Below are 15115 nucleotides of genomic sequence, written 5' to 3'. Positions count from 1 at the left end.
CAATTGAATCTCCCCCAAAATGTCAACTGTCTGTCAGAGACATTAAATGGAAGGATGGTTACGGCGCACGCCACAGTGAGCGGAACACACCTCCCAAAGGTCCCACCATTCCTGCTAGTGAGGGCAATGGGACCATCTGCTGGAATTGGTGCAGCTGGGCTGTATGCAGTGTAGCATGAATAGAAAGACCTGTGCAGAATACATACATACACATATCTTTACACGAATGAGACATACAGTTGATGTACTGTTTATATCATGTAATATACAGCTCACAAGCTAGTCGCCTGAGCTGCAACGTGTAATTTCTTGGCACAGACATTACCCTTCCTATAGGCAAGAAAGCACATTGCTGATATTACACACATTACATTTTATACATTAAGACACCTCGCTTTTGGTTGTGTCTATGTTCCCATCGCAGAAACGACCAGAAAGTGACAGCACCAGAGGGCAGAAGAAAACTTCCGCCCTTACAGTACGTTAATGTTTTACCTCCACTGTCTACCCTGTCCTCTGTGAAGATTAGAATGGATTTGACAGCCAATGAGGTGAGATCTTGTACTTGAGTTGTCCCCAGAAAAATGGCGGCCACGCTACAATACATTGGCATTGTGTAACTCTAGCGTTTTAGTTCCAGGATTAGTGCGGGGCTCCTGGGTCATGTTACCGTACGGCATGTTCCCTATTGGCTTAGGGAGCTGTCAGTCAGGGGTTGTCTGTACTGTGGCGGGATGTGTGTGATGTACTAAGTGTCCGGGGAACGGAAGAAGCCGCGGCCGCACGGGAGTACGCACAGTGAGAATGGTGAGTACAGTGTGGAGATGAGCTGAATTAATAATATGTGTGTCTGTATGAATGCTGAGGTTTAATGCGGTATAACCGCAGCGTGTTTGGCTCTATGTAATCGTCTTGTACTATATGATGTGTAATGTCATAGGAACCAGACCTTAGGTTTACACGGAATACCTCCCAACGTGACCCTCTCCAGGAGGAACATAGTGCTCTGCTTCTGGACTTTTTCCTTCATTTATGATTGTCTGCACCTGTGTTGAACAGGTAAATGGATAAGAAAATAAGATTTTACTTACCGATAAATCTATTTCTCGTAGTCCGTAGTGGATGCTGGGCCTCCGTCAGGACCATGGGGATTAGCGGCTCCGCAGGAGACAGGGCACAAAAATAAAAGCTTTAGGACTAGGTGGTGTGCACTGGCTCCTCCCCCTATGACCCTCCTCCAAGCCTCGGTTAGGATACTGTGCCCGGACGAGCGTACACAATAAGGAAGGATTTTGAATCCCGGGTAAGACTCATACCAGCCACACCAATCACACCGTACAACTTGTGATCTGAACCCAGTTAACAGTATGACAAACGTAGGAGCCTCTGAACAGACGGCTCACAACAATAACAACCCGATTTTTTTGTAACAATAACTATGTACAAGTATTGCAGACAATCCGCACTTGGGATGGGCGCCCAGCATCCACTACGGACTACGAGAAATAGATTTATCGGTAAGTAAAATCTTATTTTCTCTGACGTCCTAGTGGATGCTGGGACTCCGTCAGGACCATGGGGATTATACCAAAGCTCCCAAACGGGCGGGAGAGTGCGGATGACTCTGCAGCACCGAATGAGAGAACTCCAGGTCCTCTTTAGCCAGGGTATCAAATTTGTAGAATTTTACAAACGTGTTCTCCCCCGACCACGTAGCTGCTCGGCAGAGTTGTAATGCCGAGACCCCTCGGGCAGCCGCCCAAGATGAGCCCACCTTCCTTGGGGAATGGGCCTTGATAGATTTAGGCTGTGGCAGGCCTGCCACAGAATGTGCAAGTTGAATTGTGCTACAAATCCAACGAGCAATCGTCTGCTTAGAAGCAGGAGCACCCAGCTTGTTGGGTGCATACAGTATAAACAGCGAGTCAGATTTTCTGACTCCAGCCGTCCTTGAAATATATATTTTCAATGCCCTGACAACGTCTAGCAACTTGGAATCCTCCAAATCGCTAGTAGCCGCAGGCACCACAATAGGCTGGTTCAGGTGAAACGCTGAAACCACCTTAGGCAGAAACTGAGGACGCGTCCGCAGTTCTGCCCTGTCCGAATGGAAAATCAGATATGGGCTTTTATACGATAAAGCCGCCAATTCTGACACTCTCCTGGCTGAAGCCAGGGCCAGTAGCATGGTTACTTTCCATGTAAGATATTTCAAATCCACCGATTTGAGTGGCTCAAACCAATGGGATTTGAGAAAATCCAAAACTACATTAAGATCCCACGGAGCCACTGGGGGCACAACCGGGGGCTGTATATGTAGTACTCCTTTTACAAAAGTCTGGACTTCAGGAACTGAAGCCAATTCTTTCTGGAAGAAAATCGACAGGGCCGAAATTTGAACCTTAATGGACCCTAATTTGAGGCCCATAGACAATCCTGTTTGCAGGAAATGTAGGAATCGACCCAGTTGAAATTCCTCCGTCGGGCCTTCCTGGCCTCACACCACGCAACATATTTTCTCCAAATGCGGTGATAATGTTGTGCAGTCACCTCCTTCCTGGCTTTTACCAGGGTAGGGATGACCTCTTCCAGAATGCCTTTTTCCCTTAGAATTCGGCGTTCAACCGCCATGCCGTCAAACGCAGCCGCGGTAAGTCTTGGAATAGACACGGTCCCTGCTGAAGCAGGTCCCGTCTTAGAGGTAGAGGCCACGGATCTTCCGTGAGCATCTCCTGAAGTTCCGGGTACCAAGTTCTTCTTGGCCAATCCGGAGCCACGAGTATCGTTCTTACTCCCCTGTGCCGTATAATTCTCCGTACTTTTGGTATGAGAGGCAGAGGAGGAAACACATACACTGACTGGAACACCCATGGTGTTACCAGAGCGTCCACAGCTATTGCCTGAGGGTCTCTTGACCTGGCGCAATACCTGTCCAGTTTTTTGTTGAGGCGGGACGCCATCATATCCACCTTTGGTTTTTCCCAACGGTTCACAATCATGTGGAAGACTTCTGGATGAAGTCCCCACTCTCCCGGGTGTAGATCGTGTCTGCTGAGGAAGTCCGCTTCCCAGTTGTCCACTCCCGGAATGAACACTGCTGACAGTGCTATCACATGATCTTCCGCCCAGCGAAGAATCCTTGCAGCTTCTGCCATTGCCCTCCTGCTTCTTGTGCCGCCCTGTCTGTTTACGTGGGCGACTGCCGTGATGTTGTCCGACTGGATCAACACCGGCTGACCCTGAAGCAGGGGTTTTGCCAGGCTTAGAGCATTGTAAATCGCTCTTAGCTCCAGTATATTTATGTGAAGAGACATCTCCAGGCTTGACCACACTCCCTGGAAGTTTCTTCCCTGTGTGACCGCTCCCCAGCCTCTCAGACTGGCATCCGTGGTCACCAGGACCCAGTCCTGTATGCCGAATCTGCGGCCCTCTAACAGATGAGCACTCTGCAACCACCACAGAAGAGACACCCTTGTCCGTGGCGATAAGGTTATCCGCTGATGCATCTGCAGATGTGATCCGGACCATTTGTCCAGCAGATCCCACTGAAAAGTTCGTGCGTGGAATCTGCCGAATGGAATCGCTTTGTAAGAAGCCACCATTTTTCCCAGGACTCTTGTGCATTGATGCACAGACACTTTTCCTGGTTTTAGGAGGTTCCTGACAAGTTCGGATAACTCCCTGGCTTTCTCCTCCGGAAGAAACACCTTTTTCTGAACCGTGTCCAGAATCATTCCCAGGAACAGCAGACGTGTCGTCGGGGTCAATTGAGATTTTGGAAAATTCAGAATCCACCCGTGCTGTTGCAGCACTACTTGGGTTAGTGCTACTACGTCCCCCAGCTGTTCTCTGGACCTTGCCCTTATCAGGAGATCGTCCAAGTAAGGGATAATTAATACGCCTTTTCTTCGTAGAAGAAACATCATTTCGGCCATTACCTTGGTAAAGACCCGAGGTGCCGTGGACAATCCAAACGGCAGCGTCTGAAACTGATAATGACAGTTTTGCACCACGAACCTGAGGTACCCTTGATGTGAAGGGCAAATTGGGACATGCAGGTAAGCATCCTTGATGTCCAGGGACACCATAAAGTCCCCTTCTTCCAGATTCGCTATCACTGCTCTGAGTGACTCCATCTTGAACTTGAATTTTTGTATGTACAGGTTCAAAGATTTCAGATTTAGAATAGGTCTTACCGAGCCGTCCGGCTTCGGTACCACAAATAGTGTGGAATAATACCCCTTTCCCTGTTGTAGGAGGGGTACCTTGACTATCACCTGCTGAGAATACAGCTTGTGAATGGCTTCCAATACCGTCGCCCTGTCTGAGGGAGACGTTGGCAGAGCAGACTTTAGGAACCGGCGAGGGGGAGACTTCTCGAATTCCAACCTGTAACCCTGAGATACTACCTGCAGGATCCAGGGGTCCACCTGTGAGTGAGCCCACTGTGCGCTGAAATTCTTGAGTCGACCCCCCCACCGCCCCTGAGTCCGCTTGTAAAGCCCCAACGTCATGCTGAGGGCTTTGCAGAAGCCGGGGAGGGCTTCTGCTCCTGGGAGGGAGCTGCTTGGTGCACTCTCTTACCGTTTCCTTTGCCTCGGGGCAGATATGACTGTCCTTTTGCCCGCTTGTTCTTATAGGAACGAAAGGACTGCGGCTGAAAAGACGGTGTCTTTTTCTGTTGGGAGGGGACCTGAGGTAAAAAGGTGGATTTCCCGGCTGTTGCCGTGGCCACCAAATCCGATAGACTGACCCCAAATAATTCCTCCCCTTTATACGGCAATACTTCCATATGCCGTTTGGAATCCGCATCACCTGACCACTGTCGCGTCCATAAACTTCTTCTGGCAGATATGGACATCGCACTTACTCTCGATGCCAGAGTGCAAATATCCCTCTGAGCATCTCGCATATAAAGAAAAGCATCCTTTAATTGCTCTATAGTCAATAAAATACTGTCCCTATCCAGGGTATCAATATTTTCAGTCAGGGAATCCGACCAAACCACCCCAGCACTGCACATCCATGCAGAGGCGATGGCTGGTCGCAGTATAACACCAGTATGAGTGTATATACTTTTCAGGGTAGTTTCCAGCCTCCTATCAGCTGGATCCTTGAGGGCGGCCGTTTCAGGAGACGGTAACGCCACTTGTTTTGATAAGCGTGTGAGTGCCTTATCCACCCTAGGGGGTGTTTCCCAGCGCGCCCTAACCTCTGGCGGGAAAGGATATAATGCCAATAACTTCTTTGAAATTAGCAGTTTTCTATCGGGGTTAACCCACGCTTCATCACACACTTCATTCAATTCCTCTGATTCAGGAAAAACTACAGGTAGTTTTTTCAGACCCCACATAATACCCCTTTTTGTGGTACTTGCAGTATCAGAGATATGCAAAGCCTCCTTCATTGCCGTGATCATATAACGTGTGGCCCTACTGGAAAATACGTTTGTTTCTTCACCGTCGACACTAGATTCGGTGTCCGTGTCCGTGTCTGGGTCTGTGTCGACCGACTGAGGTAAAGGGCGTTTTACAGCCCCTGACGGTGTCTGAGACGCCTGGACAGGTACTAACTGGTTTGCCGGCCGTCTCATGTCGTCAACTGATTTTTGTAACGTGCTGACATTATCACGTAATTCCATAAACAAAGCCATCCATTCCGGTGTCGACTCCCTAGGGGGTGACATCACCATTACCGGCAATTGCTCCGCCTCCACACCAACATTGTCCTCATACATGTCGACACACACGTACCGACACACAGCAGACACACAGGGAATGCTCTTATCGAAGACAGGACCCCACTAGCCCTTTGGGGAGACAGAGGGAGAGTTTGCCAGCACACACCCAAGCGCTATAAATATATAGGAACAACCCTACAGAAGTGTTGTTTCCTTTATAGCAGCTTAATATATCAATATCGCCAAAAAAGTGCCCCCCCTCTCTGTTTTTTTACCCTGTTTCTGTAGTGCAGTGCAGGGGAGAGTCCTGGGAGCCTTCCTCGCAGCGGAGCTGTGCAGGAAAATGGCGCTGTGTGCTGAGGAGATAGGCCCCGCCCCCTATTTCGGCGGGCTCTTCTCCCGGTGTTTGTGAGACCTGGCAGGGGTTAAATACATCCATATAGCCCCAGGGGCTATATGTGATGTATTTTTAGCCAGAACAAGGTATTATCATTGCTGCCCAGGGCGCCCCCCCCCCAGCGCCCTGCACCCTCAGTGACCGCTGGTGTGAAGTGTGCTGACAACAATGGCGCACAGCTGCAGTGCTGTGCGCTACCTCATGAAGACTGAAAAGTCTTCTGCCGCCGGTTTCTGGACCTCTTCACTTTTCGGCATCTGCAAGGGGGTCGGCGGCGCGGCTCCGGGACCGGACTCCATGGCTGGGCCTGTGTTCGATCCCTCTGGAGCTAATGGCGTCCAGTAGCCTAAGAAGCCAATCCATCCTGCACGCAGGTGAGTTCACTTCTTCTCCCCTAAGTCCCTCGTTGCAGTGAGCCTGTTGCCAGCAGGACTCACTGAAAATAAAAAAAAAACCTAATAACTTTTTCTAAGCAGCTCTTTAGGAGAGCCACCTAGATTGCACCCTGCTCGGACGGGCACAAAAACCTAACTGAGGCTTGGAGGAGGGTCATAGGGGGAGGAGCCAGTGCACACCACCTAGTCCTAAAGCTTTTATTTTTGTGCCCTGTCTCCTGCGGAGCCGCTAATCCCCATGGTCCTGACGGAGGCCCAGCATCCACTAGGACGTCGGAGAAAGGTGTTTCACCACTGGTGAGGGCAATCATATGTTAAGAGGGAAGTCCAGGAGCAGAGCATTCTGTCCCTCATGGAGAGGGTCATGTTGGGAGGTATGACACTGTCCTATTCCAGACAAATGGATTTATCATACCCTCTTCCTTCTTTTGAGGCATTAGCTGCCTCCTATATGTGTCACACAGCTGGGAAAAATAAGATTTTACTTACCGGTAAATCTATTTCTCGTAGTCCGTAGTGGATGCTGGGGACTCCGTAAGGACCATGGGGAATAGACGGGCTCCGCAGGAGACAGGGCACTTTAAGAAAGAATTTGGTTACTGGTGTGCTCTGGTTCCTCCCTCTATGTCCCTCCTCCAGACCACAGTTAGAGAAACTGTGCCCGGAAGAGCTGACAGTACAAGGAAAGGATTTTGGAATCCAGGGCAAGACTCATACCAATCACACCGTATAACTTGTGATAAACTTACACAGTTAACAGTATGAACAACAACGGAGCATCAGATCATCCCTGATGCAACCAAACATAATCCTTATTTAAGCAATAACTATATACAAGTTAAGCTGAAAGTGGACAAATCTATGGGGCCAGATGGGATACATCCAAGGATATTAAAAGAACTTAAAGAGGTGCTGGTAGCACCATTGACAGAATTATTCAACCAGTCATTAGCTACAGGAGAAATTCCAGGGGACTGGAAAAGAGCAAACGTAGTCCCACTGCACAAAAGTGGAAGCAAGGAAGAGGCAAACAACTACAGACCAGTGAGTCTTACATCAGTAGTAGGGAAATTGATGGAAACACTCTTAAAAGAAAGAGTTGTAGATTATCTCAAATCCGGCAATTTACTGGATCCCAAACAGCATGGATTCACTGGGGGGAGATCATGTCAAACAAATCTTATTGACTTTTTTGATTGTGTGACTAAAGTGATGGATAAAGGTGGAGCCATGGATATAGCTTATCTAGACTTTAGTAAGGCTTTTGACACAGTTCCACATCGCAGACTGCTAAATAAACTTGAAAGTTTGGGATTGGATATTAGGATTATTGAATGGATAAGATCTTGGTTGAAGGATAGAAAACAGAGAGTTGTGGTAAATGGAGTGTATTCACAGGAGGGAAATGTTACCAGTGGAGTACCCCAGGGATCTGTACTTGGACCAGTGCTTTTTAATATCTTTATTGGTGACATTGCAAATGGCATTAAAGGGAAAGTATGCCTTTTTGCAGATGACACAAAGGTATGCAACAGGGTAGACACACCAGGTGGGGTAAAACAAATGATTGAGGATCTAGGTAGACTAGAGGAATGGTCAAGAGTCTGGCAATTACAGTTTAATGCCAAAAAATGCAAAATCATGCACTTGGGTCTCAAAAATCCTAAAGCTAAATACAGTATTAATGGCACTATACTGGAAACTACTGAGGAGGAAAGGGATCTAGGAGTCACTATTTCGGATGACTTAAAAGCAGGTAAGCAATGTAACAAGGCAATGAGGAAGGCTAGTCAGATGCTTGGCTGCATTGGGAGAGGAATCAGCAGCAGAAAGAAAGAAGTAATAATGCCACTGTATAGGTCATTAGTACGGCCTCATCTAGAATACTGTATTCAGTTCTGGAGGCCATATCTTCAAAAGGATATTAATACATTAGAAACTGTACAAAGGAGGGCAACTAAAATGGTGCATGGCCTACATCACAAAACATACCCAGAAAGACTAAGGAATCTCAATATGTATAGTTTGGAGCAGAGAAGGGAAAGGGGGGACATGATAGAAACTTTCAAATATATGAAGGGTTTTAACAAAGTCCAGGAGGGAAACATTCTCCAAATGAAGAGAAGCAATAGGACACGAGGACATGCACTGAGACTGGAGGGGGGGAGGTTGAGGGGAAATTTGCGGAAAAATTATTTCACAGAAATGGTAGTGGACAAGTGGAATAGCCTCCCATCAGAGGTGGTAGAGGCTAAGACAGTAGAGCAATTTAAACATGCATGGGATAGACATAAGGATATCCTTACAAAGAAATAAGGATCAAATAAGGTTAGTGATAAAAAATAATATAAAAAAAAAAAAAGGGGCAGACTAGATGGGCCAAGTGGTTCTTATCTGCCGACAAATTCTATTGCAGAAGAAGTCCGCACTTGGGACGGGCGCCCAGCATCCACTACGGACTACGAGAAATAGATTTACCGGTAAGTAAAATCTTATTTTCTCTAACGTCCTAGTGGATGCTGGGGACTCCGTAAGGACCATGGGGATTATTCCAAAGCTCCCAAACGGGCGGGAGAGTGCGGATGACTCTGCAGCACCAAATGAGCAAACACAAGGTCCTCCTCAGCCAGGGTATCAAACTTGTAAAACTTTGCAAAAGTGTTCGAACCTGACCAAGTAGCTGCTCGGCAAAGCTGTAATGCCGAGACCCCTCGGGCAGCCGCCCAAGAAGAGCCCACCTTCCTTGTGGAGTGGGCTTTTACTGATTTTGGAATCGGCAATCCAGCCGCAGAATGAGCCTGCTGAATCGTGTTACAGATCCAGCGAGCAATAGTTTGCTTTGAAGCAGGAGCACCCAGCTTGTTGGATGCATACAGGATAAACAGCGACTCAGTTTTCCTGACTCTAGCGGTTCTGGCTACATAAACCTTCAAAGCCCTGACCACATCTAGTAACTCGGAATCCTCCAAATCACGAGTAGCCACAGGCACCACAATAGGTTGGTTCATATGAAAGGATGACCCCACTTTTGGCAGAAATTGTGGACGGGTCCGCAATTCTGCCCTGTCCATATGGAAAACCAGATAGGGGCTTTTATGTGACAAAGCCGCTAATTCTGACACACGCCTAGCTGACGCCAAGGCTAATAGCATGACCACCTTCCACGTGAGAAATTTTAACTCCACGGTTTTGAGTGGCTCAAACCAGTGTGACTTCAGGAAACTCAACACCACGTTAAGATCCCAAGGTGCCACTGGAGGCACAAAAGGGGGCTAAATATGCAGCACTCCCTTTACAAACGTCTGGACTTCAGGAAGAGAAGCCAGTTCTTTGTGAAAGAAAATGGATAGAGCCGAAATCTGGACCTTAATGGAACCCAATTTCAGGCCCAAAGTCACTCCCGACTGTAGGAAGTGAAGGAAAAGGCTCAGCTGGAATTCCTCCGTAGGGGCATTCCTGGCCTCACACCAAGCAACATATTTTCGCCATATACGGTAATAATGTTTAGCCGTCACGTCCTTCCTAGCCTTAATCAGCGTAGGAATAACCACATCCGGAATGCCTTTTTCTGCTAGGATCCGGCGTTCAACCGCCATGCAGTCAAACGCAGCCGCGGTAAGTCTTGGAACAGACAGGGCCCCTGTTGCAGCAAGTCCTGTCTTAGAGGTAGAGGCCATGGGTCCTCTGTGAGCATTTCTTGCAGATCCGGATACCAAGTCCTTCTTGGCCAATCCGGAACAATGAGTATTGTTCTCACTCCTCTTTTTCTTATGATTCTCTGCACCTTTGGTATGAGAGGAAGAGGAGGAAATACATAAACCGACTGGAACACCCACGGTGTCACTAGTGCATCTACAGCTATCGCCTGAGGGTCTCTTGACCTGGCGCAATATCTTTTGTAGCTTTTTGTTGAGGCGGGATGACATCATGTCCACCTGTGGCAGTTCCCACCGCCTTGCAATCTGCGTGAAGACTTCTTGATGAAGTCCCCACTCTCCCAGGTGGAGGTCGTGCCTGCTGAGGAAATCTGCTTCCCAGTTGTCCACTCCCGGAATGAACACTGCTGACAGTGCTCTTACGTGATTCTCCGCCCAGCGAAGAATTCTGGTGGCTTCCGCCATCGCCACCCTGCTCCTTGTGCCGCCTTGGCGGTTTACATGAGCCACTGTGGTAATGTTGTCTGACTGAATCAGCACCGATTGGTCACGAAGCAGGGTCTCCGCTTGACTTAGGGCGTTGTATATGGCCCTTAGTTCCAGGATATTGATGTGAAGACAAGTCTCCTGACTTGACCACAGACCTTGGAAATTTCTTCCCTGTGTGACTGACCCCCACCCTCGGAGGCTTGCATCCGTGGTCACCAGGACCCAGTCCTGAATGCTGAATCTGCAGCCCTCTTGAAGGAGAGCACTCTGCAGCCACCACAGGAGAGACACCCTGGCCCTGGGGGATAGGGTGATCAGCCGATGCATCTGTAGATGTGATCCGGACCACTTGTCCAACAGATCCCATTGAAAGGTCCTCGCATGGAACCTGCCGAAGGGAATGGCCTCGTATGATGCCACCATCTTTCCCAGGACTCGTGTGCAGTGATGCACCGACACCTGTTTTGGTTTTAATAGGCCTCTGACCAGTGTCCTGAGCCTTCTCCATCGGGAGATAGACCCTCTTCTGGTCTGTGTCCAGAATCATGCCCAGGAAGGGCAGACGAGTCGTAGGAATCAACTGCGACTTTGGGATATTTAGAATCCAGCCGTGCTGTTGTAACACTTCCCGAGAGCGTGCTACGCTGATCAGCAACTGCTCTCTGGACCTCGCCTTTATGAGGAGATCATCCAAGTATGAGATAATTGTGACCCCTTGCTTTCGCAGGAGCACCATCATTTCCGCCATTACCTTGGTAAATATTCTCGGTGCCGTGGAGAGACCAAACGGCAACGTCTGGAATTGGTAATGACAATCCTGTACCACAAATCTGAGGTACGCCTGATGAGGTGGATAAATGGGGACATGAAGGTATGCATCCTTTATGTCCAGAGACACCATAAAATCCCCCCCTTCCAGGCTTGCGATGACCGCTCTGAGCGATTCCATCTTGAACTTGCACCTTTTCAGGTATATGTTCAGGGATTTTAAATTTAATATGGGTCTGACCGAACCGTCCGGTTTCGGTACCACAAACATGGTTGAATAATAACCCTTTCCTTGTTGAAGGAGCGGAACCTTGACCACCACCTGTTGAAGATACAATTTGTGAATTGCAGCTAACACTATTTCCCTCTCTAAGGGGGAAGCTGGCAGGGCCGATTTGAGGTATCGGTGAGGGGGCATCTCTTCGAATTCCAGCTTGTATCCCTGAGACACAGTCTCTATCGCCCAGGGATCCACCTGGGAGTGAACCCACTTGTGGCTGAAATTTCGGAGACGCGCCCCCACCGGGCCTAGCTCCGCCTGTGGAGCCCCAGCGTCATGCGATGGATTTAGTGGAAGCCGGGGAGGACTTCTGTTCCTGGGAACTAGCTGTATTGTGCATTTTCTTTCCTCTACCCCTGCCTCTGGCAAGAAAGGACGCACCTCAGACTTTCTTGCCTTTTTGTGATCGAAAGGACTGCATTTGGTAATACGGTGCTTTCTTAGGTTGTGAGGGAACATATGGCAAAAAATTTGACTTTCCAGCCGTAGCTGTGGAGACCAGGTCCGACAGACCCTCCCCAAACAACTCCTCACCCTTGTAAGGTAAAACCTCCATGTGCCTTTTTGAGTCGGCATCTCCTGTCCATTGCCGAGTCCACAGGACCCTTCTGGCAGAAATCGACATTGCATTTATTCTAGAGCCCAGTAGGCTAATGTCTCTTTGAGCATCTCTCATATATAGGACAGCGTCTTTTATATGCCCCAGGGTCAGTAATATAGTATCCTTGTCCAAGGTATCAAGTTCCTCAGACAAGGTATCTGTCCATGCTGCTACAGCACTACACATCCAGGCCGACGCAATCGCCGGCCTTAGTAAGGTACCTGAATGTGTATAAATGGACTTCAGGATACCCTCCTGCTTTCTATCCGCAGCATCTTTTAGGGTGGCCGTATCCTGTGACGGCAGGGCTACCCTCTTGGATAAGCGTGTTAAAGCTTTGTCTACCCTAGGGAAGGATTCCCAGCGTAACCTGTCCGTTGGCGGGAAAGGATATGCCATAAGCATCCGTTTGGAAATCTGCAGTTTTCTATCTGGAGATTCCCAAGCCTTTTCACATAACTCATTTAACTAATGTGAAGGGGGAAAGGTCACCTCTTGCCTTTTTTCCCCATACATATAAACTCTCTTGTCAGGGACTGGGGTTTCCTCTGTGATGTACAACACATCTTTCATTGCTATAATCATGTAACAGATGGCTTTAGCCATTTTAGGCTGTAACTTTGCATCATCGCCATCGACACTGGAGTCAGAATCCGTGTCGATATCTGTGTCAACAATTTGGGATAGTGGGTGCTTCTGAGACCCTCACGGCCTCTGCGCTGTAGGATCAGGCATGGGCCGAGACCCCGGCTGTCCCAAGGCTTCAGCTTTATCCAACCTTTTATGCAAGGAAGTAACATTATCATTTAAAACCTTCCACATATCCATCCAATCGGGTGTCTGCGCCATCGGCGGCGACCCCACCTTCATTTGTTCCTGCTCTGTTTCCACATAGCCTTCCTCGTCAAACATGCCGACACAAGCGTACCGACACACCACACACACAGGGGATGCTCTATTTGAAGACAGTTCCCCCACAAGGCCTTTTGGAGAGACAGAGAGAGAGTATGCCAGCACACACCTCGGCGCTATATGTCCCAGGAATCACACAGTAACTTAGTGTTAACCCAGTAGCTGCTGTATATACTGTTTTTGCGCCAAATTTATGTGCCCCCCACCCCCCTCTCTTTTTACCCTCTTCTACCGTGATTTTGCAGGGGAGAGCCTGGGGAGCTTCCTCTCAGCGGAGCTGTGGAGAGAAAATGGCGCTGGTGAGTGCTGAGGAAGAAGCCCCGCCCCCTCAGCGGCAGGCTTCTGTCCCGCGTTTCTGTGTAAAAATATGGCGGGGGCCCATGCATATATACAGTGCCCAACTGTATATATGCCCACTTTTGCCAAGAGGTATCTAATTGCTGCCCAGGGCGCCCTGCACCCTACAGTGACCGGAGTATGTGGGTTTAGTGTGGGAGCAATGGCGCACAGCTGCAGTGCTGTGCGCTACCTCATATGAAGACTGGAGTCTTCTGCCGCCGATTTCGAAGTCTTCTTGCTTCTGTCACCGGCTTCTGTCTTCCGGCTCTGCGAGGGGGACGGTGGTGCGGCTCCGGGAATGGACGACCAAGGGTGCGATCCTGTGTACGATCCCTCTGGAGCTAATGGTGTCCAGTAGCCTAAGAAGCAGGACCTATCTTCAGTGAGTAGGGCTGCTTCTCTCCCCTCAGTCCCACGTAGCAGAGAGTCTGTTGCCAGCAGATCTCTCTGAAAATAAAAAACCTAACAAAATTCTTTCTTTTTAGCAAGCTCAGGAGAGCTCACCAAGTAGCACCCAGCTCGTCCGGGCACAGATTCAAACTGAGGTCTGGAGGAGGGACATAGAGGGAGGAGCCAGAGCACACCAGTATCCAAATTCTTTCTTAAAGTGCCCTGTCTCCTGCGGAGCCCGTCTATTCCCCATGGTCCTTACGGAGTCCCCAGCATCCACTAGGACGTTAGAGAAATTGGGTGTGGTATGTAAGGTTGACAGTGTCTAGGTCGACCACTACTGGTCGACAGGGACACTAGGACGACATGTACTAGGTCAACATGAGTTTTGAAATTTTTTCTCTAGCATCCATAAGGGATATTGGGGAATCTAGTAAGATGGGGTCAGGGGCGTTTCAACAGAGGAGGGGGCCCGTGTGCACCTCCGGGTGGGCCCCCTCCTCTGCACGGCGCTGTAGACTACAGCATTGAGCCGGAGTCTACTGCGCATGTGCAGGTCTCTGGAAACATGGCGCCCGCCATGATCCGGAGACCAATTTGGGGTGGCCATTTTGGCTGTGATTTCCGGTGCGATCACAGCTCCCGGTGCTGGACTCCGGAAAGGTAAGTATTAAAATGGGTGCTGTGTGGGCCCCCCCTGGACCCAGGGGCCCGTGTGCACTGCACCCATTATAGAAACGCCAATGGATGGGGTCCAAAGGAACCAGTGCACTTTAAACTTCTTCAACTGGGTGTGCTGGCTCCTCCCCTCTATGCCCACTCCCACAGTTTAGAAAAAAGTGCCCTCAGGAGAGGATGCACATCTGTGAGCTCCAGAGCGTTTTCTTCAATTTCTTTTTCAGGGGTCCCGCTAAGATCCCCCTTGTAGATTGGCACAAAACCACTTAAACTAGCACTTGTTGTGATGTTTTTAAGCTGCAAGGAGACTTTGGCAGTATAATATATCACTATAGCTCCAGCGCCACTCAGAGTGGGACCAGAGGCATTTTGGCACCTTCCTCTGCTTACTGCAGTCATCCACTGCACACACAGCGCTTCCTGACTCCTCAGCCACGCTGGATATTTGGTACAGGGTGTGACAAAGGGGGAGAGCTGCTATTGTACACTATCTGGGTCCTCTCTAGGACAGAATTTGTTAGTGTTTACTG

At 49.1% G+C, this 15115-nt stretch overlaps 1 protein-coding gene across 1 annotated transcript in view; it reads left to right on the top strand.

Moving 5' to 3' along the window:
* The first annotated feature begins 670 nt into the window (after positions 1-670).
* Positions 671-15115, top strand: part of LSM4 (LSM4 homolog, U6 small nuclear RNA and mRNA degradation associated) — a 79867-nt gene continuing 65422 nt past the window's right edge. Inside the window, exon 1 of the mRNA XM_063916299.1 lies at positions 671-807. Within this exon, the coding sequence (XP_063772369.1) occupies positions 805-807 (3 nt within the window). The 5' untranslated portion in view covers positions 671-804. The remainder of the gene's footprint in view (positions 808-15115) is intronic.

This window comes from Pseudophryne corroboree, chromosome 1 (assembly GCF_028390025.1).
Source record: "Pseudophryne corroboree isolate aPseCor3 chromosome 1, aPseCor3.hap2, whole genome shotgun sequence".
NCBI lineage: Eukaryota > Metazoa > Chordata > Amphibia > Anura > Myobatrachidae > Pseudophryne > Pseudophryne corroboree.
This window is presented reverse-complemented; position numbering and strand designations above follow the sequence as displayed.